Source organism: Corvus hawaiiensis, chromosome 1 (genome assembly GCF_020740725.1).
Source record: "Corvus hawaiiensis isolate bCorHaw1 chromosome 1, bCorHaw1.pri.cur, whole genome shotgun sequence".
NCBI lineage: Eukaryota > Metazoa > Chordata > Aves > Passeriformes > Corvidae > Corvus > Corvus hawaiiensis.
Window position 1 is genome coordinate 4380820 of NC_063213.1, and position 26835 is coordinate 4407654.

The following is a 26835-nucleotide window of genomic DNA, read 5'->3' on the forward strand; positions in this document are numbered from 1 at the left end:
CGGAGCCTGTTGTTAGCAACCAGTGTATACAGCCAGGGCGCCGCAGGCAGAGCGGGGAGATGGATGGGTTGGGGCTGATGATGAATATTCCCATCTCCCAGCCCCGTTCCAGCGGCAGGGAACAGCCCAGCCTCCTCGCCCCGCGTGTGGGGAAATTAGGAGAGGGTTTAGTCTCTTCCCTCAGCTCCAACCCACAACGTGCACAGCGGCGGAGGGACCCCCCACAATCCCCCCGAAGTCCAAATCCCCTTCACAGGTTTCAAGTCAACATTTTATTTCTTATTAATTCACGACGCTAGTCGCACTTAAAATACGACAAGTACATTGCAGGGAAGAGACGGGATACGAGCCCCTCAGAGACTCGGGGTGCAGCACTCAGAGCGCCGGCGGGTCTGTGAGGGGCGATGGCGCCCGGGAAAGGGAAGGGGGGCACCGCCATTACCCCGCCAGGCCGTGCCCTGCCCGCCCGCGCGGTCACTCGGCAACGGCGGCGGCGGGAGGCTGAGGACGGGCCGGCCCGGCCGTGGCTGAGGGGAGCCCCGGTCCCGACACACCGGATCCCAGAGCCGGGCTGGACATGGCTGAGGGGAGCCCTGGTCCCGACACACCGGATCCCAGAGCCGGGCTGGACATGGCTGAGGGGAGCCCCAGCCCCGGCACGCAGGAGCCCAGCGCCGGGCTGGACATGGCTGAGGGGAGCCCCAGCCCCGACACACCGGATCACAGCGCCGGGCTGGACATGGCTGAGGGGAGCCCCGGTCCCGACACACCGGATCACAGCGCCGGGCTGGACATGGCTGAGGGGAGCTCCAGCCCCAATCCGCAGGTAACGCAGCGGGGCTGGGCAGCACGGGCACAAATAGCATAGCCCCAAATAGCATCACAGCCCTGCACACAGACCCTGCAAACAGCCTCACACACACACAGACCTGCACTTACCCTTGGGACACACAGGCACACACATACACAGACCACCCTGCACACAGAGATCCCCACTGCAAACAGCCTTACAGACACACCTGCACACAGAGACCCCCCTGTGAACAGATTCACACACAGACCCACCAGCACTGAGAGACCACCCTGCAATCAGCTTCACACACAGACCCCCCCCATAAACAGCCTCATAAACACACACCCACACACCCACAGCCTCACCCAGACCCTGCTGCAAACAGCCTCTCACATCCTCGCACATACAGATCCCCCTGCAAACAGCCTCACACACACACACACACAGCTGCACACACAAACCCCCATAGAAACAGTACCACACACACTGATACACCCCTGCACACGCCCTGGGGCACAAACACACGCCCTACACAAGGACTGTCACACAAAAACATCCCCTGTACAGTGCTTGTATCTGCCTCACGCACACTCTCCCCACTCACACAGCCCATCACACACGCCGTGCACACAGAGAACCGTGTCCATCACCATCACCTACACGTCCAGCCAGCCAGCACAGACACACTCGCAGACATCCACACCTCCACGCCTCAGTGATCCTGTGCATACACATCCCCTTTCCAGGTACCTTTTCCCATTTGTTTATTCCAGCTGTTTGCGTGCACCTAGTGATCTCTTCCCATCCTATATCGGGCTTTAAGCTCTAAACATCCTCATTTTCTTTCCCCAGGACATCTCCCATGTGCTGGCTAGCGCCTTTAAGGACTTGTACACTGGAGATGTTTTTGAGGTGGACATGGCAACAAACTGGATTGAGTCCCAAGGAGAAGACAGTGTTTATCAGGACAGTTATACAGATGAGCTAGAGAAGGTACAAGTCCAAACCAAGTCAGAGTTTGGAGCTCTTTAGTTGCTGCTTAGATCTTCCGTAAAATAAAATTAAAAGGCAGCTGTTGGTCCTACAATTGACATTTTAATGGAAATTTACTTGAGCACAGTTTCCCATGGAACCTTTCATGTAAGTTAATATTCACATGCTCCTTCATGATGTTGTTACATCAAGCTGGCTTTTCAGACACAGAGTACAACCAGTAAAAGCAGTAGCCCTTTAAATGCCTATTGTACTGGCTGAAAACTTTTCCCTGTACCTGCTGATCAGTGCCCCAGGTTTCTTATCTTGTCATCACCCCAGTAGCTGTTGTCAGTGTATAAAAGAAGAGACTGATGCTGGATGATTTTAGCCACAGGTATTTTTTTTTTTCTGTTTTGTGTCATCATGGAATGGCAGTGTTTTAGCAGGCCAGTTGATGCTAGTAAAGTAGTGATGTTTTACCAATCTATCTCTGTTTACCTCTCAAAGACAAACAGAAAACATTTACCTGTAACAGCTCAGATTTCTCTTTATTCACCCATACCCATGGCAGCTTCTTGCTGAGTATAAGAGCCGACTGATGGAAGCTGACAAAGCAGAAGAGGAGATCATTCAGGCCCAGGCCCGAGCCAAAGCTGAAGAAGAAAGGGTTCTAAATCTGATGAAGGCTGATGCAGGGGAACATTTCCACAAAATGGGGCTGCCACCAGGTGAGGATTCGAGAATGTTGCCCCCCAGGACATGGTTATGGTACCTGGAGACCAGTTTGGAGTGGTCTTTACATCAACAGAGCAACTTGGAAGGATTTTGTGCTGAGGTTCAAGTAGAGTAACATCTGGTTAACACTGAGAAACCAAACAACCAGGTCATGTTCAAGGTATTAAATTTGAAATTGAAGGGTTACCACTTAAATATTACAAGCATACATACCTTGATATATAGCAGCAACAAACAGATTAAAGGGTGCTTAGCTGGGTTTGAACTGAATTTAGAACTGTGGAGGTACATGTCAGATTTTGGGATTAAAATACCAGATTATATCTCTATAAAAAAAAATAACCTGACAGGGATGAGGTGTAAAAATATTACTTTGGATTGATCAAGATAGTGTGTTTTAAGGGGCTAATATTTTGTCTTTTTTGATTGTCCTTTGTTTGTTGGCTTTTCTGTTGCAGTGGCATCTTCTTTTCGGTGGATTGTGGATAATGAACTTCTCAGAAAAAATAATTTAATCTGTCCTGAGGATTACATCACTGAGAAACTACCTCTTGCTAAAGCACCAAAAGGTAACTTTTAAAGCAGAAAGTAATTTAGACTTTTTAGAACACTCTATAATTGAAATATTGGAGGATGTAGCAGATCTGAGTATATTTTTATAGTTTTCTGCCAAAGCAGAAGGGACTCTATTATTTTAAGCATAATATTCCACTAAGGGCACATTCTCAAAGTAAAATTGATAAATTCAAAACTACTGAGTTTAGATGTTCTTCAATATGGTGTTTAATGGTTGTTGCACATTTGTTTACAGTTCTTTCCATCTCACACAAAAACTCTGAGTTCTATCTCTATCCAATTTCATTAGCACAGAAGCTGCAACTACATCTTGTATACAGTGAAGGGAAGCAGTTACATTAAAGTAAAAACTATTTTCAGTGAAATGTAATTGTCTTCTTGATTTAGGGTTTAAAATTTTCCAGTTCTGGAAATATATTAGTTTTATTTGCATATGACGATCAGGACGAAAAATATTTTGGTCAATGTCAAGACTTCTTTACTTCTTTTATTTATGTCTGAGCTAAGATGAAAGGTTTTAGGATCATTGAAATGAATTTTTTCAGTCAAGCCAAGATAAAGTAATCAACTTAGTCACAGATTTCAAGATTTGGTGTTCCAAAGGGAAAAATCTCACATCTTAAATTTGGTGGCAGTTTTGCTGTCTAACCATAGGAACATGGGACTAGGTGGTATATCCTGTTTTTGTCAAGTTTCTGACTGTCAGAAGTCCATCATATAGACCTTTTTGTAAACTGAACAGGGCATTCTAAGTCCCACTCACTTGTAAGGTTAACATATCTGTCTGGGAGTAATATAACTGTATACAGCCTGTTTAACTAGTGCTTCTAAAAGCTTTCTTATTAAAGCACTCATCTTTCTTTGTACAAAATAAGTTATAGATATAAATTAAATTGTAGAGGATTTTAACTGTATTTTTGCTATCAACGAGACTTAAAATAAAAACTCATATACCTATGCTTAGACTAAATAATGTTTTCATGTTTATCATTCTTATTCATGCTTATCATTCATGTTTTCCTCTTACAGAATTTTTTTTTTCTTTGAATTGCAGGAGCATCAGAACCTGGATACCTGAAAGGGACCCGTAAACAACATGCTTTTTCACTGGACAAGAGTATCTACCTGCCTGGCAGTGTGACAAGTGTGTCTTCAACTCCAGACTCTAGCCTCGAGGCTAAAACCATGAGTAAGGTACATGTTACAAGTTTGTTTTAGTCTGTCTGATCTGTAAGGCCTCTTGCTGTTTCTGCAACAAAGGATGAATATCAACCCATTGTTGATTTGACTCCAGTACTTAATTTATTTACTCTGTTAAAAAGGGAGAAACACTGTATTTGTTATATAAAATTTCATTGCTGTGTAGCTTTAGTTAGACATGTGCAGTTCCCTTTTTCATCATTCTCAAAATCACTGTGTTTAATGTTGCACGATGCACTCTTGTTTTTCAAAGAATACTAAAGCCTTACGGAAACGAGCTGGGAAAGAAAGTAAGGCCTGGAAAGCAGAGGAAATAAGTGAGTGTCTTGCCAGACTTGAGAAAAGACAGAATTACTTGAAGAACCCACGCTTTTTCCTACCCAATACTCTGCATGGAGGCAAATCTCTTGTAATATCTCAAGAAAAAGTGGAAGAAATCATAGCCAGAAGAAAAGCAGAAGATACCAAAGGGTATGCAGTGTGTACAGTTCCTGGATTCTGAGCTGGAGCACACAGAGCTCCACTATAGAATTGCTGTGGATTTACCCAGAGATATTTTGAGCTAAATTTCTTATATAGTCTCTTAATAACAAAGTATGTCTTTATGATATTTTGTTTCGGCCAAAGGAGACATTTTGCAATTTCTCATTTTATCAGTATTTAGAGAACTGGGCAAGAAGATAATGTCTCCTTTTTTTTATCTTTCAGTGATACCTCATTTGTTCCTGTGTTTCTTGCCAATCCACCTTCTGTCCTGTTTTCATATGATAAAGCTGGGCAGGTTTATGAGGTGAGAAGGTTCTTTGTAGAGAGTTAATTCTGCCTCCCTGGAGAATTATGTCCTATCATGATCTACATATTTCACCCAATCTGTAGTCTTTCTGAATTTTAATAAAAGTCTGATTTTGTTCTGTATATTGAATTAATGACCCTTTAACTTCCTTGAAGATATTCCTTCACACCTGCCACTGACACACAAACCATTTAAAGATTAAATGGGTCCTTCTCAGTCTCTGCTTTGTTTTGGTACTACCTGATTCAGCCTCTATTGAATAAACTGGGATGTTGGGGTTGGTTGTGATGATGAAGTAGTTACTCCTAGCAGTCTTAGTAGTACCAGGGAATTGCAAATATTTTAATGAGTGATGATAAATACAATGGAGCATTTTCTTTTCTTTTTAAATGAAGATGACTATAGAGCTACGGAACATCACTTCAACAGGTCAACACGTAAGACTTATCCCCCCTTCTACTTCAGTATTTTTCATTTGGCCAGGTAAGGGTTCTTCTTCTACCTTTAAAATGTTAACACATAAAAAATCTAATTTACCTGCTCTAACAAAGATTTTTCAGAGATACTCTGTTTTGTTCTGTTATCCATAGTGCTCAGTTCTTTAGAAATTCAAGGCTGACTTATTACCATTCACATGTAACTCATAAGCAGATTGAAATGGTCTAATGAGGAACTCAAGAAGGCTAAATTAAAGTGTTTGATGTTAGATTGAAATGTATCGGTGGAATACCTAGATCGAGTCTTATCCAAAATTCATCTAGGAACAGATGTAGTTTCCACTGAAAAAATTAGGAGGAGAGGGCAAGAAATAACACACTTCAGTTGCAGTAAGGAAGGGTAGGTTAGAGGAAAGTTAAGAAAATAATCTTTCCTGCAGTAGGATAGCCAGATACTGGGATAGATTGCCTGAGGAGATTGGGATACCCCAGGAACTGGAGGAATATTTAGAAGGAGTTAGATGCCTCCATGTAAGCCCTTTTGTCTTGTGGTAAAGCAAAACTGGGTCATGTCTCTAGTTTCTCCTTGCTGTTTTCTGTGTTTATGAGGAGCATATTTCAGACAAAACAATCTTTGAGCTCCCTGGAACATGTGCACATTCCCAGATTGCACTGCCAGGCCTCTTGTGCTCATCCCATTTTATCAGCTTGATTTAGGCAATAAATGAGGGGAGTTTACAGGCACATTTCCAGAGGAAGATGTGATCATAAATACCACTGCCAATTTGAGGAGGTTTTAAATTTTGTTTTAATTTTCTGCCTTTTTTTTTTTTTTTTTTTTTTCCCGCCCAAGGAAAATATCCAGGAAAGGGAGGAATGATTGCTCCTGGAATGGCATGCCAGTATACAGTCCAGTTTATTCCTGAATATCTGGGAGATTATGAAGATCATATATTAGTGGAGAGTCAAGTATCAGAACCTTTTGTCATCCTAGTCCAAGCTAAAGTATCACTTCCAGTATTAACATGTCAGTAGTGTCCAAATATTAAATTTCTCTAAAGATAAGCAGACTTGGGTTTTTTTTATTTGACTGTCTTCAATTTTGTGTGACAAAACAAATGTAGAAAAAATTGGCAGTGCCATTTCTGCATTGTGATATCTATCTCATTTTCATTCATCATAGATTTATCAGTTATTAAAATGTAATCCTGTTGAATTTTTCCTCAATTATTTGTTTTTGCCATCTTAGGCTCTTTTTTTTCCACTGTATTAGAGGTGTGAGTAGGAGCCACATTTCTAGGTTTGTGTTTTGTTGATTTCTGAACTCCCAATTGTAATTACTAATTCTAAATATTATAGAATTATGATTTAATTATAACTATTTTATGCTATTAATTAGTATTCATGGAATGTGAAATTAAATGTATGTGGATATGGTATACCTGCACCTCTTCAGATATCTAACCTCAACTATAACAAACAGGATTACTTTTGCAAAAAATTTGCTTTGATTTTTTGTAAATTCACGTTTCCTGTTACACTGAGCCTTTCTAAAAAAAATCATCTTACTTTTTATCATTCAATAATCTTTAAGGAGGAAAGATCATCTTACATCATTAAATTGTAAGATGAATGTAGAAATGTACATCTCACGCTGTCCAACTTCCAAGTGGAAAGAATTTGAGGAGGTTTAGGATTGCAAAACCTGGCACGTTCACATGCAGTAATGTCTGTAAAGAGTTGTTTAATCAGCAGCCTTCTCTGTCTCTGGAGTCTGATTTTCTGTGTTACTTGTTGCAGTGCCTGACGTTATAGACTGTGGTGCCTGCCTTGTCGGAGGAATAAAAACAACAGCAACCTTGTGCAGAAATGAGGGGCTTAGGACTGGGAAGTTCTCTATAATGCCAGAGAAAGCCTGTCCAGCTCCTGGTTCCGGGGTGAGTGATTAGAAGGGAAATACTGGACCCAGCATGGTGCTGGTGCCCTGGTGTGAAGGCCTTTTGAGCCTGTCATGGTGTATGAGCACAGAAGTCATAAGGCCTTGCTGGAGACATCTGCACTGTGCCATTCCTTCAGGAATTCAACTTTATCCTCAAGACTAATCTCCTTGGATGACTGTACCTTCTTCTTGTGCTCTGGCTTGCCTTTGGAACAGGTTGTCTTACTCAGGGGAGAAGTAAACTGAGGCATAGATGAGGGAAAAGAAAACTGGCTGGAACTTCAACCTTGCCCTTAAAGCAAATAGAAATGCCATCAATTGTAGCATTGCATGAAGTAATTTCCTCTCCCTCCTCACCAAAAACATCCCTTACTGATCTTGCTGCTCCTGTAGACACAGCTATCCACTCCAGCCTTGCTCTGTCTTTAGCTCCCCATCACAAAGCAGGGCCTAAGTGAAACAGACAAAGGAGGTTAAACGGGGCAGGTAGACTGGCATTTTTGGTACTGGAGAAAAAGCAGATGGGCCAGGTTGTCCCTCCAGAGACTTCAGAGTTTCAACTCAGAGTTTTAAGCCTGGAAAAACAGACAGAGCTGTTCTATGAAAGGAAATGAGTATTAGGACTTCTGACACTGTCATTTGTCTTCAGAGACTGCACTTTCCCTCCTGCTTTCACCAAGGTCATTATAAAGCAGGGAGTATTTTTTTTGTCTAATTAAGCCGTATTTATGAGCCACATTCTTTTGAGATATGTGAAAAAAAAGTATGGTAAGAGGTAAAACAGTGATGTTGTAATACACTGCCTGTTTCTGGTAAGCCTGTATTTTAAACACAACAACCTGGTCAATTAAATTTATTAATCTTTTTTTTTTTTTCTTTCTTGTTTTAATACCTTAGGTGGCTGTCACTGATGATTTTGTGATACAGGATCCTTTTGGGATCCAGCCTGCTGTTTTGGAGCTAGCTCCAGGGCAGAATGCAACAGTAGAGGTTAGTGTCAAATGCCATAGGAAGTTTTTTGACTTTACCAGATAAATTAACAGGCAAGATCATTTTAGAAGATCTGGCCAGACCTTGCAGTTTTAGGTTTGTGTGAGCAAAAAATGACTCTGACTGTTTCTTGCAAGTGTAAGTTTTAATTACTAATTACAAAAACTGTCCTTTCAGGGAATATTTGCAAATTGAAGTGTATTACTTAGGAGAGAGAAATCAGTTACAGACCTTGCTATTTCCCTTCTCTCTTTCAGGTAGTGTTTTTCCCTTACTTGCCAGAAGCCTCACAGCAAACATTCACCATTTTGTGTGACAATTATCCAGTCAGTTATGTTACAGTCACAGGTTTGTTTCTAGCATGTTTCTAATTCCATAGATATTCAGATATTGTGAGTGGTGATTGCTGGCCTGAAGTGATGGTAATATTTTATGTCATTGGATTAAGCAAATACTGTGTCCCCTGATTACTTTTTTTTTTGCATTATTACTGCTCCTTCCCAGTGCATGGAATACATTGGATTCAGAAAACATTGAGCTCTTAACCTTTGGTAGCCAAAAATCCAAATGTAAAATGTCACCAAATTGCAGAAAAGAAAACCGGTTGCCAGGTGCAACTCATCTCTTTTACTTTCCTATCAATAAGATAACTTGACCAACTATGAAACATCAGGTGTAACAGGGCAGAAATGAACCCCATTTAGGGCACATCTTAGATGAGGGAGTTCAGGAGAGGTAGGAAGTCTTTGGATTAGCTAAGGAAACCAGTTCAAATTCTTGTAAATGTCAGTGCTTGTACTGTAATGTAACCGTGAGTGCTGTAACATGAGGCTTGGCTTGTAGTTTGTTGAATCACTTTATCACAGGTATTTACTTTGGTTTTTTTTTTACCACTTCATTTGCTGCTTATTTTAATTTTAATATACTGCTTATTTTAATTTTTAATACACTGCTCAAAACATCTGGGAGCCACATTGTCAACCACTGTAAACACCCTGCTCACTTCAGTGAAAAGATGCTGATGTGAGCTGAAGCTGTGGCCCTGAAACCCCTGTGAATAGCTGTGAAATTCATGAACAGAAGGTCTCTATTGATACATACTGATAAACAAAGAACATCAGGAAAATATTGTACAGTCAACACACTGGAGTTCTGAAACTTGAGGAAACACCAGATATGATCAGCAATGGCCATTACTGACATTTGCTATTGATTGTATGAACTATGTTAACAGTCAGATGGTAAACAGCAATACCTAATTATTTCTTCCAGGGGTTGGAGAGTTGGTTGCTCTGGAGCTTTTGTTTGTCACAGGTGGAGAAAGCAAACCTGAACTGGGGGAAGTCACTCATGTAACAGCACAGCATCTCATACGATTTGAGCCCCAAAACCCACACACCACTGAGGAGAAGATACTGGTTATAAAGAACTCCACGTATGTAGCTGCTATTAGAGTAATGCTCTGCAGTCTGGGCATACTGGTAGGGATCTCATTTGTCATACTCTGCTCTCTCAAGCTGGAGAAACCTTCATGCCCTTGATAAACTTTGTGCAGAATCTTTACTTCTTTTTGCTCCATTGTTTGGTAATTAAGGTTCAAGGAACATTGCACATGGATCAGACATTATGGCAACCATCAGCCAAGGTCAATGTATTTGCTTCAGTAGAGGCTAATCTACCAAAGATTCATAAATATACATGGTTGTAGGAAATACTTACAGGGTGATCCTGGTGAGATTTATGTAACTTTACATGTCTGCTACATATACTTGTGCAACTCAGCTAAGCACTCTTTTCCTTTCATAGTGCAGGGAAGAGATGCTCCCAAGCATGCAATTCTGACAGTAGACATCTTCCATAGAAAAGTCATAATACATCCTGGACTCCACTGGATCTCCACTGATTAAAACAGGAGCCCAGTGTAATTAACTCACATTAAAATGTTCACATGGTTCCTACTATTGAGTCCTAATAGATTTAAATATAAATTCAATTTGAAGTCAAGGAATGTGTCCTTATGGATAATCACACCACACTGAACATAGTGGCATCCTGATTTTGCTCAAAATCAGTCAGGCTTTAACAGAAATACACTCGTGCATGATTGCAGCAGTGAGGGGCTGCAGACCATCAAAGCAGTGAGGAGGTCAGTGCTGGTTTTAGGTATATCAATGTAAATTGTTGCATGCTACAGTGAATATCTGGCAGTTGGTTTTGTGGCCTGGAAATCACACCTGCATAATGCCAGAACAGGCCAATGTTTGGATAAAGAAAGTGTGATTGGTGAACTGGATATTGTAAACTGACAAAGGATGTGACTGTGCCAATTTCCACATTTTCTCTGTCCTGTAATCACCACACCAGTCCCTGCACATCTGGTGTCAGCATTTGTATAAAACACAGCTGGCCAGGCTGAGAGTAAACGCCACAGAAGCAGGAAGAAAAAACCTTGTTTCTGCTACAGAAAGTGATACATGAAATTGTAAATGTCCAGTTTTATCAGTGATACTTTCAAATTCCAGTGTTCTTGCTCCCTCTTGCTAAGGCAGAATTTTTGAGGTCAGCATGAGCAAGGTTCTCAAACCCATGAAGACATTCCATGGAATACACTTCTGCTGAAGCAACCTAGTTTAGCAGCCTTTTCTGGATTGCAAAGAGTGTGGCAGAGCCATGGCTGTAATTTTAGCTGGAGCCATTGTGTTTGTTGACATGTTAAAGACCACACGTTGCATTTGGACTAAATTCAGAATGGTGATGCAGGTCATCAGCAGTGATCCAAGGCAAACGTACTGATGTCAGCAGGAATGGTCCTGTTCATCCCAGATCCTTGATAGAAGAATTGTAGAGTTTCTAATAGCTGGATTATATGACAAGTTCAAATAAGGCAAGAAAGTGTTAAGATATCTTACACATTTATAAAATTTACTTTCACATATTCTTTGTACATGTTCTTTGTACAATTCATATACTCTGACTCTATGCTGCCTCATCAGCTTTGTGGCTCACAAAGACTGGTAAGTCAAACCCCTGTAATCTGTAAAGATAGGAATTTTCTACCTGGAAAAAGGATCTGAACATTTTCTTAATACATTTTTCTCAAAAATATCGGATTTTTAATCATAGCTTTTTTGTTGTTTATTGACTTCTTTGCAGCCATGTAGAACTTCCCTTCTTCTGGCAGATAACAAAGCCTAATCTGAAACCATTAACACCAGAAGAAACTGCAGGCTTTACAAAGGTCAAATACAATCAAGACACAGAGTCAGCCTTCTCCCTAAATCCTGAGCAGGGAGTTTTGCTTCCCTGTGCAGATCATGAGTTTATTCTCACTTACACTCCACTGGAGGTATGGCTCGTGATTCTTTCCTATCTGCAAACTCCAGCTGTGTATTTTTATGCAAGTCATAAAATCCTTGCTGTGCAACTTTTCTAAATTAAATTTAATTAGCTGGTACTATGCTCTGATAAACAGTGTTCAAAATGTAGAAAGTTACTGAAAGAAAACATGTTTTGACTGCAAAATTTGAGACACTTTCTGATCTCATGTAATTTTGAGGACTGACTGGACACAGTTAATTTTACACTGAAATTGTGGACGCATCCTCATGGCTGCAGCTGTCCTGGCTGGTGAAGTTACCATCCTCACCCCTCTATCGGCTCCTCCACCAGCTCCTACCCCTTCCCCCTCTCCTTTGGGGATATGCCTTGTGCCTACTCCAGCCTAAATAACTTGGTTAACAAACAGTGATTATTTAAACTGTTTCCAGCTGTAGTTTTTTTGGCCTGAAATGGATCCTGTGAAGAGCTGAGTGGTGAATTCAGGGGATAGCAGGAGCCTTTGGCAGAGAATTGCTGTGTGCAGCTGTGGGTAAAGAGGGGTGCAAGGATGTTGGAATGCAGTTGTCCCAGGGACTGTTCTCTCAGTTTCTGCTCCCTTGTTCCTGTAAATCAGGAGCATGAGCTCACTGTATTTAGAGAAACTTGATCCAAAGAAAGCCCAAGAGTTGGAATGCCCCATGCTGCGTTGATTGACAGACATAAGAAATATCTCAAATATGTATGGAAGAGAAGCTATGTGGCTTTTTAAAAATTATTAGTTAATAGAATATATATTGAATTAAAATATACATTGAAATTAGTATCTGTCTACAAACAAGGCTTTTGCAAAGCCCTTCAGATTTAAGGCCTGTTTCTGTGTTTCTTTTTTCCCCCCTCCATCAGAATAAAGAAGGCATTCTCTTCCCATGATGGCAAAGTCATGTTTCTTACTCAAGATCAGATTGATGGTCAATTAAGCTGAATACTCTGGAGCAGTTAGAAGAAACTTCTCAATTAGTGCAGCAGTACTGAGCCTAATTTGGGGAGCCTTTGCAGATGTTTGTGTGTAGTATGCAATATGCAAGGGAAATAATAACAGGCATGTCAAAAATGAGTATTTTTCTTGGAACTATACACCATGAGATCAGAATCTGGCTTAATGTTTTGCAGTCAAACGTGTTTTCTTTTAGTAACTCTACAGTTTGAATATTGTTTATCGGAGCTTAGTACTCCAATGATGATCATTCATCCTTTACATTACTTTTCCATCTTTTTTTTGATCCTCAACATAACTGATTACTTGATGCTAAAATCCTTTTCTCCTTCACCTGTGCAGCTGAAGAGTTATCACAGTGTGATTCAGATGGTACTGAGGGACATTCCAGAATCACCTTGGTAAGCCGAGAAACATTTCCCAGTAAGATATGTAGCCACAATTTATTTGTGCTATTACATTAAGTTTCTGGGCTTTTTCTTCTTTTTGGTGATGATGGATTGACAAGTATAAAGAATATTATCTGCAGAAGTAGTTGTGGTACAAAGAGCATCTCTGATATCCTCCCCCATGCCCAGGCACATGCCTGGCCCTAGCTTTTCCTGTCTTGGAAAAAGATAACACTATCATTTTTGTCTGCTTATTTTCCAGGGTTTCCTGCTACTACTCTTTGTCTCAGCAGTCTGTGACTTAAATACTTATTCATGGACAGACTAGGACAACTAGAGTACCTTAAAGAATAATGAAGTTTTTAATTGTCCCCAGCTGAGCTAATTGCACACGGGCAGTCTGTACTTGAGAAACTTTTGATGGTTATCAGTTTTGATCTGGCAATTAAAAGACAGGATCCAATTTAACACCAGCTTAACATATTTGATGATTCTACCATATTTCCTCCCAAAGTTTAGAAGAGGGGATGCTTCATAACATCCCAGAATGCAGAGTAGGGGATGTAACAGCATTGGAAATAGAAGTTAAAGGATCAACAGAACCCTTTCATCTTCTTCTGGAACCATATGCCATTATTGTCCCTGGAGAAAACTTCATTGGTGTAAATGTCAAGAAAACATTTAAGGTTTGTGTGCTTTTGACTTCACTGTTGTCATGTGTTTTGTGTCAGTAGATGTCATAGGTGTTATTAGAAGGTATCAGTCAGTGGTATTTTAGTTTTTCTGATACGTTTTTAGGCTGTGACTTGGGGAGGGTCTGCACTGAAATGCCCTACCCAGCCTGTTCAGCCCTACACTCCAGGCAGCAGCCTTTGTTCTTTTTTCATCTCTCCAGTTTGATACCACCGATTTGACCTTTCTCAATGCTTTTCTGGATCACTAACCCATTGCTTATCACTTAGTCATTCCTGTGGTGTAGAAGTGTTCCAGCTGGGAGGAATAGTCAATCGATTAAATTAGCTCATAACAGAGGCACTGTTCATGCAAAGAACTACAGGAAGCACAGAAGAGCTGTGAAAGTCACATATGCTGCAGCTTGCTAGATGTTATTCTTTCCTGCAGGTTCTGGTAATTTCTCTTAGGCCATTCTGAGAGAGAATGCTGCTGCAATTGTCCACTCACAGAGCATCCTTTTCACTATGGATCAGGATCCTTTTGATCTTAGACTCACTTGGGAAAAATAGGCCTGTTAGTGAGAGCCAGGCAGGAAGACATTTCCCAGTTAATGGTCTTCCCATTTTTTTCTTAGAGATCTTGCTAATCAGCATTTGGTTTTATGATTTCTCTTCCTATAACTTATTTTTTCAATTTAAGGCAGCCATTTCATACTTCCCAGTAATCCAATATAGCTACACATGTGATAGGGGTAATTAAGCCACTTACTGATGATATAACAACATCCTTTGCAGTTTCCAATTGCTTTTTTTAGTCTTAAAAAGATAAGAATTTGAACTGAGCTTAGCGATAATTGTGCTTCAGAGAACAAAGTTATTTGCTGTAATTAAGAAATAATGTTTTGACTAGATCTGAAGAGCAGGCAGAACATTTCAAGATCTTACATCTCCCTCACAAATAGAGCCTTTGACAAAAAAAAAGCTGCACTCAAAAGATTTGCAGTTTAAGTTTAGAAAGTCTGTTACATTTTTGAAAAATGGGAGGAAAGCTTAAGAGTCTCAAATATGATAATGTTCTTGGAATGAATGGTTAATGGATTTTCTTCAGGTTTGAGGGAGCACCTTCACCCATGTGAAGGAGACACTGTGTTAAATAATGATGACTCACAAAACCTAGTTTGCAGTGTATCAGAGCTCTCAGCAAATTGACTTGTTGCTTGAAAGCTTAAAGTGCATTACTTGTCTCATTGATTTTAATTGTTTCAGCTGTGGAACAACAGCAAAACATTGATCAAGTACACATGGGAGACAATCACAGCCTGTGAGATCATGGAAGTTCAACCTCATACTGGTGTCATAGGTAAAGTTTCTGGGACTTGCAAGCATCAATTAATGAAAGAAATTACAGTAATTGATTATATCAATTTATGACAGATATAGAGCACTGTAATGTAAACTGAAAAAATACCTGATCCCCAGCCCACTGGAGCCAGCAGGAGACTTAATTTGATTCCAGAAGCTTCAGTAACAGGCTTGCAGCCAGTGATTTCTCACAAAAATGTGTGACAGCAGCCTGATATTTTCTCTTCTAGATGTGAATAAATGCTGTGAATTTGTACTTGCAATTTCTGGAAGCAAACCTGGGGTCATCAGCTGTAACCTGCAGTGTCACGTTGAGCTGTGTCCAGAGCCAGTTGTGCTGCATGTTGAGGCTGCTTTTAGGGTAAGAAACAAGAAGATGAGCTGTGTGGCCTGGCCATTGTCCAAATAAAGCTTTTTTGCCTCTCAATGGCTTGAGAAATCTCAAGTAGTTAGAAACAGGAGTTATTTTTGCTGTAGTAACTATTGAGTCAATGTTGATACTCCTATGATACTCAGAATTTTTCTGCCTTACATGGTGCATTTGCTTTCTGATATTCTCTGTGAATCAAATGTTAATCCTAGACAATAGCGGCTCTTTAATGAGGCCATTTTGGAAGAGGTGTCCATTCTGATGTCTGTTTCCTGGTGTCCTAGGGTCCATTTCTTTGTATTGATGTTCCATCACTCTGGTTTGGTTTGGCTAAGCAGGGTGAGACTGTGTCAAGAACCTTTGAGATTAAAAATCTGTGTCAGGTGCCAGCACAGTGGAGGATGCAAGAAAGTCAGGGTTGTCTAGCTGAAAGGAATGAAGAGGTAAGTCACTGCTACAGCTGGCTGTATTCCCTTCTTAGCTATTTTATTCCTTCTGCTTAGGAGTTACAATATTTCTTCCAGCTATCAGAAGTTCTAATTTTTTGTGACTTCCTACAAAACTAGTCCTGCACAGTTTCATAAGTGCGTGAGTTCTTTTGAGATTAAATGCTTCTTTACAATTTTTCTCTACTTCCATTTATTACAAATCCCTGCCAGCCTGATCCAAAGAGACATGGAGTATTTCCTGAATGACAGTGATTTCAGCTGCTGCTGATATAAGAAGTTAAGGCTTTAGTAGAGCTGAGACTGCTGAACCCTCCTCCCACACACCCACACCAGCATCTTGGACAAGAATGCCCCCACTCCTCGCTGATGCTCTTCCTATTTCCACTCTCCCAACCCTCCTTCCTTGCCCTTTTGTCCAGAACCTTTCCCACTTGTGGCTCCTTGCTGCTGCCTGGGAGCAGATGCTGCTGCTGAGGCTGATTGCTTCTCTTTCACGTTCCCTGTCAGTCCATGCACATCCTACTCTACTCTGCCCTTGGCTCTGACTGCCCTTCTCTCAGAAGCAAAGTCCTCTCTCCTTGTGTAGCCAGGCTTTCATAAAGCTGGCACTGTGCTTCCTGACATCTACCCAGGTGGGACTCAAGGGGCAGAGAGAAAGCACACATCTGAGGAAAAATTAGGTTTTTTTTTCAAAAAAAAACTTGGAAGCCCTGATTAGATTGTGTGGCTTCAACATTTTACCCTTGCTTTGCACGTGTCAAAAACATTTCTGTTCCCTCTCTCCTTTCCCAGGTATCTCCCTTCACCATCGAGCCATCAGCTGGAGAAATACCTCCTTTGGGTCTATGCAGAGTTTCAGTTCATTTCACATCATTGCAGTGCCAGCGTCTCCAGACAGTGCTGGAACTGGAGGTAGAAAATGGAGAAGGAAGGTAAGGAGGAAAAGCAGCATTTACTTTGTTTTTCTGAGATTCGCATCTGGTTTTCACTTAAGGTAGTTTCCTCTCCTACAACAAAAATATGAACTCAGAGTGGGGCTGTGTAACCTATCAATGAACTATCAAATTTCTAATATTGCTAAATAAACATAAACATCATTCTTCCCAGCATGCTGTTTTATGTCTAGCACGTTTCATTAACAATAACAATAGACCATCTGTGTGTTTATTTCCAGTCATCTTCCTGTTTTTGTTGAAGTTCAGACCCCCCAAGCATGCCTGATATCTAGTCATCTAGTATTCACTGAAATTTATACTGGAGTTCCTGCCAAAGCAACCAGTAAACTTTTTAACCAGACACTGCTGCCAACAAAATACTTATGGGGAAAGGTAAATGCTCTTCTTATGGGTGAAGCATACAGCAGGGATGGGAATTGCAATTTCTATAGAAATACAAATAATAACTATTCTTGAAAGCTTTTCTGATGTATCTTTTGAGTAGTCATTGCTGTTTACTGGCTTGGGAGCAGAACTTCAGCTTTAGAGCAACCTTTATGAAAAGATTAGCTACCAATTGATGTCATTATGTTCTTACTGTCTGTGTGTCTCTGGGAGAATGGGTGAGCAGATGTGAGGGGTTATAGGATGTAAAGCCACCAGAGTGTTAAACAAAGTGCCCTGGCAGTTTAGGGTTTGCACTTTGGTGAAACAAAGAAATTATGGTGCTTTTGAATTGTGTCTGAATTCTGCTTAAATTTCACATTCTGGCTGGTTTCCAGCTTACAGAGTAGAAGCCCTAAATTTAGTGTCAGTATTTAAGCTGTGGTCTGAACTGTTTTCAGTCAATGGAAATTTATCAGTGCCTTGGTCATTTAGATCTACTCTGACATCCAGGGTTCAGCTCAGTTGCCTACATAAAAGCACTCAGTGCCATCCAAGATGTTCCTCAGGTGCCCAAGGGATCCCAACAGAGCAGATGGATGGTATAAGACCTTCAGGAAAACTCTTTGGAGCATCTGGGGCCCAGGAGGAATATGTACAGCATTTTTCTTGATATGTAATTTTGATGTGTGAACAAACGAGTGGAAGCCCTGGGTACATTCCATGTACTGCTGGTCACTTAGGGAAGGTGCCAGCACCAGGATTGTCTCTTCCCCACCTCTGTAGTGGAGAGAAGTGTGGCACAGCTGGGCTCCTGCTCTGATATCAGATAGGTTGGCTTCACCATGGAAAGGCTTGTGACTGAGAGGGATGACAGTGACTCTGTTCCCAGCCCAGCAGCCTCAGCTGGGCACCTGAGTTACTTGAAGTGAATGTAGGCATGAGGATCTTATCACCCATGGGGAATTGTAAAGCCAGTCTTAAACTGTAGGTGTTGCTGCCTGAAAGTGTCCTAAGCCTGAGAATAGCTTGGTCTTTTTAGACCTCTGTGATATGAAGAGACAATGTGAGAGAATCAGCATGAGCTGAATTTCCTTTCTGTTTGCAGCTCATTGGAAGCCAGGCAGCTTTGTGCTCCGTCGTGGTCTCCCCTGCCAGTGGCACCTTAGGCCCAAATGAAGAGAAGGAATTCTGCATTGAGCTGTCAGCTAACACTGTGGTAAGTTTACAAACTGATGCACTTCTATAAAACAGCAAAAGTGGCTTGTTCATCTCACCTCCATCTGGCAAAAGGAAGGAATTCTATGTACAAAACCACATGCTCTTTTTTCCCTACAATATCTCTGAAATGGCTTTTCTTCAGAGGTACCACAGTTGAAGGCAAGAATTAAAGAAGTGCACATGGTGTGAAATTTCTACTCTCCCTCTTTATATCTCAGCTGTTCCTATTTTCTTCCTTTCTTGAAGTCCTGTACACTTGCTCTTAATGCTTATCACTCCTCTTGGAGCGTACAGATCCTCACTTTGGATTATCTGGAATGATATGGAGCAGAATGGCATATATATATAATACATTTGATTTTCTGACTGCAACTAGGCTCATGACATTTTGTTATTTGAAAACTTAAAAGGGGACTGATGGGACTGAGAGCCTGCAAAATACAAGAGCGGAGTTTACAAACTCCTGGAATTCAGAAATAGACTTTACAAGAGCATTCAAACAGCTGAGCTAGTGCACCCAAATACAGGATCTTCCTATAGATATGGTGTCTTAGTTCCCATTACAGTCACTGGAGATGGAGGTTTCATTTATTTGCTTAAAAGTAGGTGTTCAGTACTATCAGAGTTAGTATTTAAAACTTACGTAGCTGTGATACTTGGGAACATGGTTTAGTGGTGGCCTTGGCAGTGCTGGATTAATGTTTGGACTCAATCACCTTAGAATTTTCCAACCTAAATGATTCTGTGATTCAATACTTGGAGTATAGGAACTGTGTCAGAAATCAGTAATGGAGCAGTTCTAGGCTCACAGACAACTGCGGGTACAAAGCCGAGAAACAGCCACAAATTTTTAACTCAGTACTGCCTTCTAAGCAGCTCCAATACTGCAGAAAATGCACTGAAAACAATTCAGTAAGACTTCTCACAATCCTATTGTTCTGGGTTTAATCCAGGGAAGTTTACACACTTTTTAAAAATAAATGTCCTACAGAGGCTGCCTTTCCTCTATGATATGTGCTTCATTCACAAGGACACTTGATTCTTCGCTTTTTAGGGTGAGCTGAAAGACCTCACCCTTTCCTGTAGCATAGAAGACATGGTTGAACCCCTCTTTCTGAGCATTTCTGGAGAGGTGAAGGGACTACATGTCATCTACTCAGTACCTAGTGACAATGGAGTTGCCAGGTAAATCTGACCAATTTTTATTTTTTTAATATGTAGTCTGATTACTGTATTTTGGAACATGCTCATCTTTATATTTTTTCATATAAATGAGTATGTCTTTAATTTGGCAGGTTGGCATGTTATACATGATAAAAATTTTACCCCAAATAAATCCTTACATGGGTAGAAGTGAAAAAATGAAAAGCAGAAAATGCTGATGACAAAAATCATAGACTGCATGGTCCTTTTACACTGCGCATCACAACCTCATTGCATGTTGCACATTTTTAAATCTCCTGAAATCGTCTGTGGCATAAGAAAATGAGACCCATGTCTAAATGCTACTCGTACTTTTTCTGGCAGTGGTGAAGGACAAATGCCTCAAAGCCCGTGTGAGCTTCTTTTGGACTTTGGGTCTGAAGTTGCATTCAAAGATGTTGTAAAGCGTCAGCTGATTCTTACAAATCCCACTAGAATCAGTGCTCCGTTCACACTGGAAGCTGAGTATTTTAGTGCCTGTTTGCTGCCTCCAGAACCAGGAGCCTGCCCGTGAGTCTTGCTGGTCTGCATAATGACTCAAATACTAGTTTAGGTCTGGATTAAACCTGAAATCAGATCTGTTTTTTTCATGTTCTTCAAGCTACTTGGTGAAAAGAAGAGGGCCTGTGACAGAACATGCAGCCAGAAAAGCAAAGTCAGGTATGAAAAGAGCACTTAATTCCTTCAGTGGACAGAAGGTGAAAGCCAACTGCCTGCCATATTTAGCACTAAATGTACCAGTCAGGCACATCTGTTCACAGTTGGAGTACCTGGTGAAGTCTAAACTGTTAAATTACTTAGTTCCTCAGCTCATTCCTGAGTTTGAAAGCCCACATTGTATACGAATTAGGTCAATCTTTCTTTTCCCCTTTTGCTTTTTTCTCTTTTCTCCTCCCTTTCTTTCTCTCTCTTCTTTTTCTTGCAAACAACAGTGTGAAACAAAGTTGGTGATTCTGGTGACAGTTCACCCCCAGAACACTTCCAGCACACGGGATGGATGACATGCAGAATGTTTGGCTCCTTCTCTCCTACACAGTTTCCCAGTACCACTGCAGCAGGCTTTTCTCCCTCAAACCCTTTACTGTACCCTCCCCACTGTGGAAAGCTACAGCACAGCCCATCTGTCATTTCTGATGTGTTGTACTGAAAAATGATAATATTTGGAGCCACATGAGACTGAGGGAGGGAGGAAATGGGAGCAAAATGCTGTGAAGTGTGGATGTGTCTTCTGTATCCAAAATAAAACTTGCACATATTGGTACCTTGCCATAGAGTTTGGTATCTGTTACACAGACAGAGCTTTTCAGTTGTTGAATTAGTGCTTAAGATTGGAAAAATGCTGTTCTGACAGATTCCATGCAGGCCTAGGTGACTCAGAATGTGGAAAGACTCTGCTCTTTGTAATTAATTCTTTGCATGGAAGAGCACACAGAGGTAAACAGACAGCTGCTAATGGAACAATATACAGTCGACACAAATCCCAGCCTATTTTTCTCAAATTGAAAGTGTGTTTTCATGTAACCAGTTAGTGCCTTGCATATCCCAGAGAGTCCTGGATCAGGTTGTTGGAAGGGAGTCCTGCTGTAAAATGTTCTGGGCAAGCACTAACTCCAAAAAACGGAGTAAGACCCACTGCAGAAGGGAACTTGGGTAAAGTGGTATAAATGTGAGCTGTGTAAATGATCCCAGGGTTTGTTATTTTTAATCAGTGAGGTTAAGCTGATTAATAGCAACTAAAACCATGGTCCTATGTATTCTTCGAAAGACTAACTTTGTTCCATTTCCTTAAAATTCATGAAATGCTTCTTTGCTGTGCTCCTTCAGAGTATGCAGCTGCACTGCTGTCTCAGGGGAAGGGAGCAGCTTTCTGTATACAACCTTCCACAGGAACTCTGAAAGCTTTCCAGCAGCTCACCATAGAAATAGCAGCTTACAACAACATGTGGGGAGAGTACCAGGATAATCTTGTCTGTAAGGTAGGTGGGGTTTCGGTTTTACCATGGCAGATTTTACACCAATTATATTTCCCAGGTGCTTTTCTGTTAGAAATATTTTTTCAGTTTTTTAGGACTTCTGTAAAAATTCAGGGTGGATCTTGCTATACCACTACCTCCAAAAACACGTAAGGAACAATTGTTTGGTTTTGGGGGGACGTGTTTATTCCTTGGGAGGTTTTCATGTGCCTTGAAAATGACTGGAAGTCATAGATCCATATTTGATTTATAACATCTGTTTGGGAGCTGGCCAGTGCACTGCTCTGCTCTACCAATACCATAGATTGTGTTGTGTAGAAAAGCAGCAGGAAAGCTGATAATGCATGAGGTATTGCATTCTCCTGCTGAGAAGAGTTGTTGTTAGCATATGAATTAGAGGCCATCAAAAGAAACTGGTCAAAAATATTTGAAAATACAATCAGTTTGCAAAACATAATCTCATAGCACAGAGAACTAAGGTGTAATCTTGATTCTAATAGCAAAAATTCATTTTAATAGGTGGGAGACTTACAACCTAAATTAATTCCTATGCAAATGACTGTGAAAGGCTGTCCAATCTTCCTGCAGGTGACAGGACCGCAACCAGAGCCACCCATTATCAGGTATAGTGCAAAATACTGTCAAAGAAATCAGAGAATTAAATACCAATGGACTGCAGCCAACATACACACCTGTTCCATCTTGTGATACAATGAGAAGGTCAGCAAAGTGGCTGTCAAAGTACAGGATCTGCTTCTAGAACATCAATACATTTGTCTCTGCCAACACAATTAGAAAATAATCTGCACACAAGGCTGCTCAGGTTTGCCAGCAGTCGCTGCTCTGGGCTTGCAGTCGTAGAATTTTACCCAGTGCAGCCTCATCTGACTCTGTGGAGATGGAAACTGGCACGTGGCAGCAGTTCTCATCATCCACAGCTCATTTCTCCCTGGCCCTGTACCTGGACCAGGAGAAATGCGGCCCCGAGGTCAATAGTGGCAGGGGAAGGTTTAAACCCTCTCATACAGTAAATGGCATCTGCACCTCAGGATGAGGGGTATGGGCTGGTTTTTGGGGAGCACAGCACTGCATGTGGTTACCCTGAAATGTCTGAGACTGCTAAAAAAACTAGGGAAAACAAGAGACTGATAAAATAAACCAATATTGTACTTCACAGTGTAGGGCGTGCCTTACCTGAGAGCTGTTCCAGTGCAGCCAGATTTGTTTCCACTTTTAAACAACTCTTCAGTGATTTCAGACAGTGATTTTCTGTCCTCTGCATGTACTGACAGCAAGGTTCCCTGTTCAGGTTTGGCACTCAAGTCTCAGGAGGGTCCCCTGTCCTTCGAAGGGTCCAGCTCAACAATCCCACTCCCTTTGGTAAGGATGATTTTTGTACAGCAAACATTGACACTTTCATTGTGTTCCTTATGAGAATAAAAGTAGAAGGACCCATTACCGTGTTAATTAACAGGCCTACTTGTTTCCTAATGAACATATTTTAGCAAAAATGATGGTAATAATATATAAGAGAGTGACTCAATGTGTGGCTACTATGCAATTGCACATTCTATCCTGATGGAGCTGGGTTTTCCCTCATTGAAATGGTGGCTATGCAGGATTTTATGTTTTTATGAAATTCTCACAACACCAACCCTGGTCAATCAGGTGTGCTACCTGCTTCTTACTGGCATCATCTGGCTCTTCTGTGTAGTCTTTTTAGCTCTTGAGTGCAATTTTAAGCTCTTCACAGCAAAGTCAATCGCCTTTTTTTTTTAATTCTACTAAATCCATTTGCTTAAACAAAATACTTATAATTTATCTTAATTATAGTTTAGGATATAGAAAGTGCTCAAACTATAGCAAGATCTTAAATCATTTTAGTTTACAGAAAGCGTGGGAAACTTAAGAGATACACTTTAATACAAATCCAGTTGCCAGACACAAATTTGTTACTTGATATCCTGGTTCTCTGGTACCAGCAAAGCCATGAGTCCTCTCACTGACTAGAAGTAATTGTCCTTTTTTCCTTTCCCATTCAGACATCCGCCTGGACTGGGAAATTTACAACCACGAGCCAGATGATGAAAAGCTGGTGGACCTGTTGGTGCTCTTTGGAGACCCTTTTTCTGCTATGGACATGGCTGGAAACGAGGCTGCATCAAGTGGTAGCACCTCAGAGTCAGAGGTCATGTTAACGTTGGATCCAGCTGCCATTCCCTGTGGAAGCATTTATCCAGCTTTGGAAACCACGGATGAGGTCAGTGCTTAGGCTGTTTCTTATACTGCTGCTGAGATACATGATGGGGTTTTTGGCATGAAGGGCTGAAAACAATAACAGGAGATATAACTTGTAACTAGGAGCTGGATTGTTCAAAGAAACGTCAGCAGCTCCTCTCCCAGTCAAGCACGCAATACATGGGTAGGTGGCTATGGGGATCAGCAGTCTGTTTCCAGAGTGAGCTATAAGCAATTATCTCTCCTTAAATTGTTTTAAAAGCTACAGAGCTACTATTGACAAACTATTGCCGTTATTACATGAAAGAATTAAAATAACTAAAACTTCTTAATTTGGCTCTGCTTTTCTCATGGGTGCTTTCTGGTGTCAACATGTGCTGTAGTCAGGGAGCAGAACCTACCCTGCGAATTTCAAATTGCAGGTAATGATATGGAGGTATTTATCCCAGTGCTAATATTAGATTGGTTCTGTTAGAATATGGTAACAACTGTTACATGGGAGGTTTGATTATAATGTGGCAATTTACTGTGTTGACGGGCTGGGAGCGACAGGGAGAAGGTATCCCCCAGGATATGTATATTTCTCTGGCAGAAGCTTCATGGAAAAGATACTAAAATCACATTTTCTCTGCTTCAGCTCAGAATGCACAGTTGTTTTTAACACAGCTCTAACCTTTCTTGTGCACAAAGGGAACAGTACTGCCCCAGAGTGTTGGTTTGTATAATGCGCAAGATCTTGTACCCTAGCTGGATGCTTCTCTAGGTAGAGCAGGACCCAAGCATGCACATTTTCCAAGGAACTCAGGAGCAGTTCCAGGAGAGCTACTCTGTGGATGAGAAAATTAATGTACAGGACACATCCACGTGTCCAGTCTTTGTGCCAGAAATAAACTGGAGCTGGCCATGCTTCTTGACCAGTGCAGCAGTTCTGTGTGCACATCACTCACATTCCTCCCTTGCAGTGTAACAGTTTTAACCATTCCCCACCCCGTGTCTCTGCAGCCTCCAGGTTCTGACAGCAAAGAGAAGGAAATCAGCAGTCAGGAGTCTACAAGAGAGAAAATTATCTCTGTACTTATGCGACCTCATGAGGGGGTGCCTGCAGACAGCCCCTACTCCATTGCTCCAAGGCAGATTGTAAGCTTTTACATTTTCTTTGTGCTTCGATTTAGCACATTTTCTGCAGGGCAGAGGAGACAGAGAAGGAGGAGGAGATAGTTTTGAGTTTGGTTTGAAATAGACTCTACTAAGCAGTGAAACATCAGGCTGGAAGGCTTTGGGGTCCTGAAGATGATAATGAGAAGAGTTTGCAAGGTCAACAGAAAGCATCCTATCTACATCTGAGCAGTGGACTGATGACTGGAATTAAGTGTTAGTTGTACTCCAGACTGGCATCTCTAGTCTTCTCACTTGGTGAAATGTGGGAGCCATCCAGCCTGAAGCTTTGGAAACATGCAGAGCTGGAAATCAGGCTTCTGGGAAAGGGATACTCTCTAGACAACTCTTTTGGATAAACCATTGTAACCCACAGTGCTTCACAAGGAAGTTGTGCAAATACAGGCCCACACTGTCACAATCCCTTAGGAATATCATAAAGTAATGACAACATTGGAAAGATCTAGCTATGAATGACAGGGTTGCCCAAAACATCAGTGTGCTAATTTTATTTTTAATTTTTTTTTTTTTTTGCCAAAGGGTTTCAGTTACAAGTTAAAATGAGCTAAAGATTACATAAAGAAATTATGACAGAAATGAAGCTGCAGTGAGCTCTGAGGTGGTTGAGACTGAGAAAGGTCAGACAAACAAGTGCCTCACTGTGGAGGCAGCTTTTGTGGGGTGTAGCCAGCAGCAATATCAGGATTTAACCATAACCTGCATAGTTCACCTAAAGAAAGCAGAATCTAGTCCACCTGTAAATCCCAGAAAATCCACTGCAGCTGGCTAGTGCATGTGATTACATTCCCTGCTGTCATGTAAAATTAAAAAATAGCCAAGACTAAACTGAACTGTAAAATATTCCTAGTTCACACTTGTAACTCTTCAAAAAACGTTTCATATATATGTAAGTTGTGGAATAATCACCTGAGGTAGCCAGGAAGTAAGAGTGGGTAGAACTGGGTATTTTTAAAAACAAGCAGATGTGTACATATGTTTGTGTACTTAGAGAATTGGTCTGTGACTGTGCTTAAACTCTGTTGATGCTAAAAAGTGGCCACAGTGATATTTGCAGCTGAAGTAATTGTCAGTTTTGCTGTCACATGTTGGCATTTTCGTGCAGGCCTGAGTGTAGCCCGTGCCCGGGGGATTTCATGCTGCTTGAGCAACTCAATTTTGGCAGCTGCATCCCGAGGGTTCTTGTGCAATCCCCGGCAGGTCCCTGCACTAAACACTCTCTCCCGGCCGCAGGTGGTTCCAGGAGGTGGCAGCAGCGACGTTTACATCTCCTTCACCCCACTCGTCCTCCCGGACACCGAGGCTGAGCTGTGCTGTGAAGGGGTGGTGCTGGGCTTCATGAGCCTGGACAACAAGGTAAACCGACTGTCACAGCAAGGCTAAAGGTAACTGGGAGATAATCGTTTCCCTTCCTGTAATTTATGTACAGGCTGCTGTTACCTGGCCAGTCTGTGTAAACAGTCGTGTTCCCGCTATCCTGTACATCCTTCCTTAACCGGGGTTGTTCATCTGTTGCATTTGTCTTTAAGCTTGGAAGCATTGTGGGGCAGGAATGTCACCGTCTTCTTGCATAGTCTGGGGCAGCAGACCCCAGACAAAAGCCCAGGGTTTTGAAATGGTATCACAACATCAGGTTTTATTGATAACAATAGTTAACAATGGGAGTGAGACTCAGGACTGCTGAGTCCTGTTCCTGGCTGTGCATCCACCTTCC

The 26835-nt window shown here is 41.4% G+C and overlaps 1 protein-coding gene across 4 annotated transcripts in view; it reads left to right on the forward strand.

The window, feature by feature from the left end:
- The first annotated feature begins 485 nt into the window (after positions 1-485).
- Positions 486-26835, forward strand: part of DLEC1 (DLEC1 cilia and flagella associated protein) — a 33015-nt gene continuing 6665 nt past the window's right edge. For 3 of the 4 annotated variants that reach the window (XR_007205767.1, XM_048314562.1, XM_048314736.1), the window contains exons 1-31: positions 486-826; positions 1646-1786; positions 2340-2496; positions 2962-3072; positions 4134-4273; positions 4533-4750; positions 4988-5069; positions 5468-5555; positions 6363-6536; positions 7310-7446; positions 8346-8438; positions 8696-8786; positions 9711-9873; positions 11592-11784; positions 13093-13151; positions 13654-13825; positions 15080-15173; positions 15406-15536; positions 15830-15988; positions 16787-16926; positions 17169-17322; positions 18422-18532; positions 19589-19719; positions 20062-20247; positions 20339-20397; positions 21562-21713; positions 22230-22333; positions 23020-23090; positions 23753-23970; positions 24951-25085; positions 26355-26477. Coding sequence is in view for 3 of the 4 variants with exons in the window: in XM_048314562.1 (XP_048170519.1) it covers positions 578-826; positions 1646-1786; positions 2340-2496; positions 2962-3072; positions 4134-4273; positions 4533-4750; positions 4988-5069; positions 5468-5555; positions 6363-6536; positions 7310-7446; positions 8346-8438; positions 8696-8786; positions 9711-9873; positions 11592-11784; positions 13093-13151; positions 13654-13825; positions 15080-15173; positions 15406-15536; positions 15830-15988; positions 16787-16926; positions 17169-17322; positions 18422-18532; positions 19589-19719; positions 20062-20247; positions 20339-20397; positions 21562-21713; positions 22230-22333; positions 23020-23090; positions 23753-23970; positions 24951-25085; positions 26355-26477 (4236 nt within the window). In the remaining variant the exon portion in view is untranslated. The remainder of the gene's footprint in view (positions 827-1645; positions 1787-2339; positions 2497-2961; positions 3073-4133; positions 4274-4532; positions 4751-4987; positions 5070-5467; positions 5556-6362; positions 6537-7309; positions 7447-8345; positions 8439-8695; positions 8787-9710; positions 9874-11591; positions 11785-13092; positions 13152-13653; positions 13826-15079; positions 15174-15405; positions 15537-15829; positions 15989-16786; positions 16927-17168; positions 17323-18421; positions 18533-19588; positions 19720-20061; positions 20248-20338; positions 20398-21561; positions 21714-22229; positions 22334-23019; positions 23091-23752; positions 23971-24950; positions 25086-26354; positions 26478-26835) is intronic. The other variant, XM_048314631.1, reaches the window with a different exon arrangement.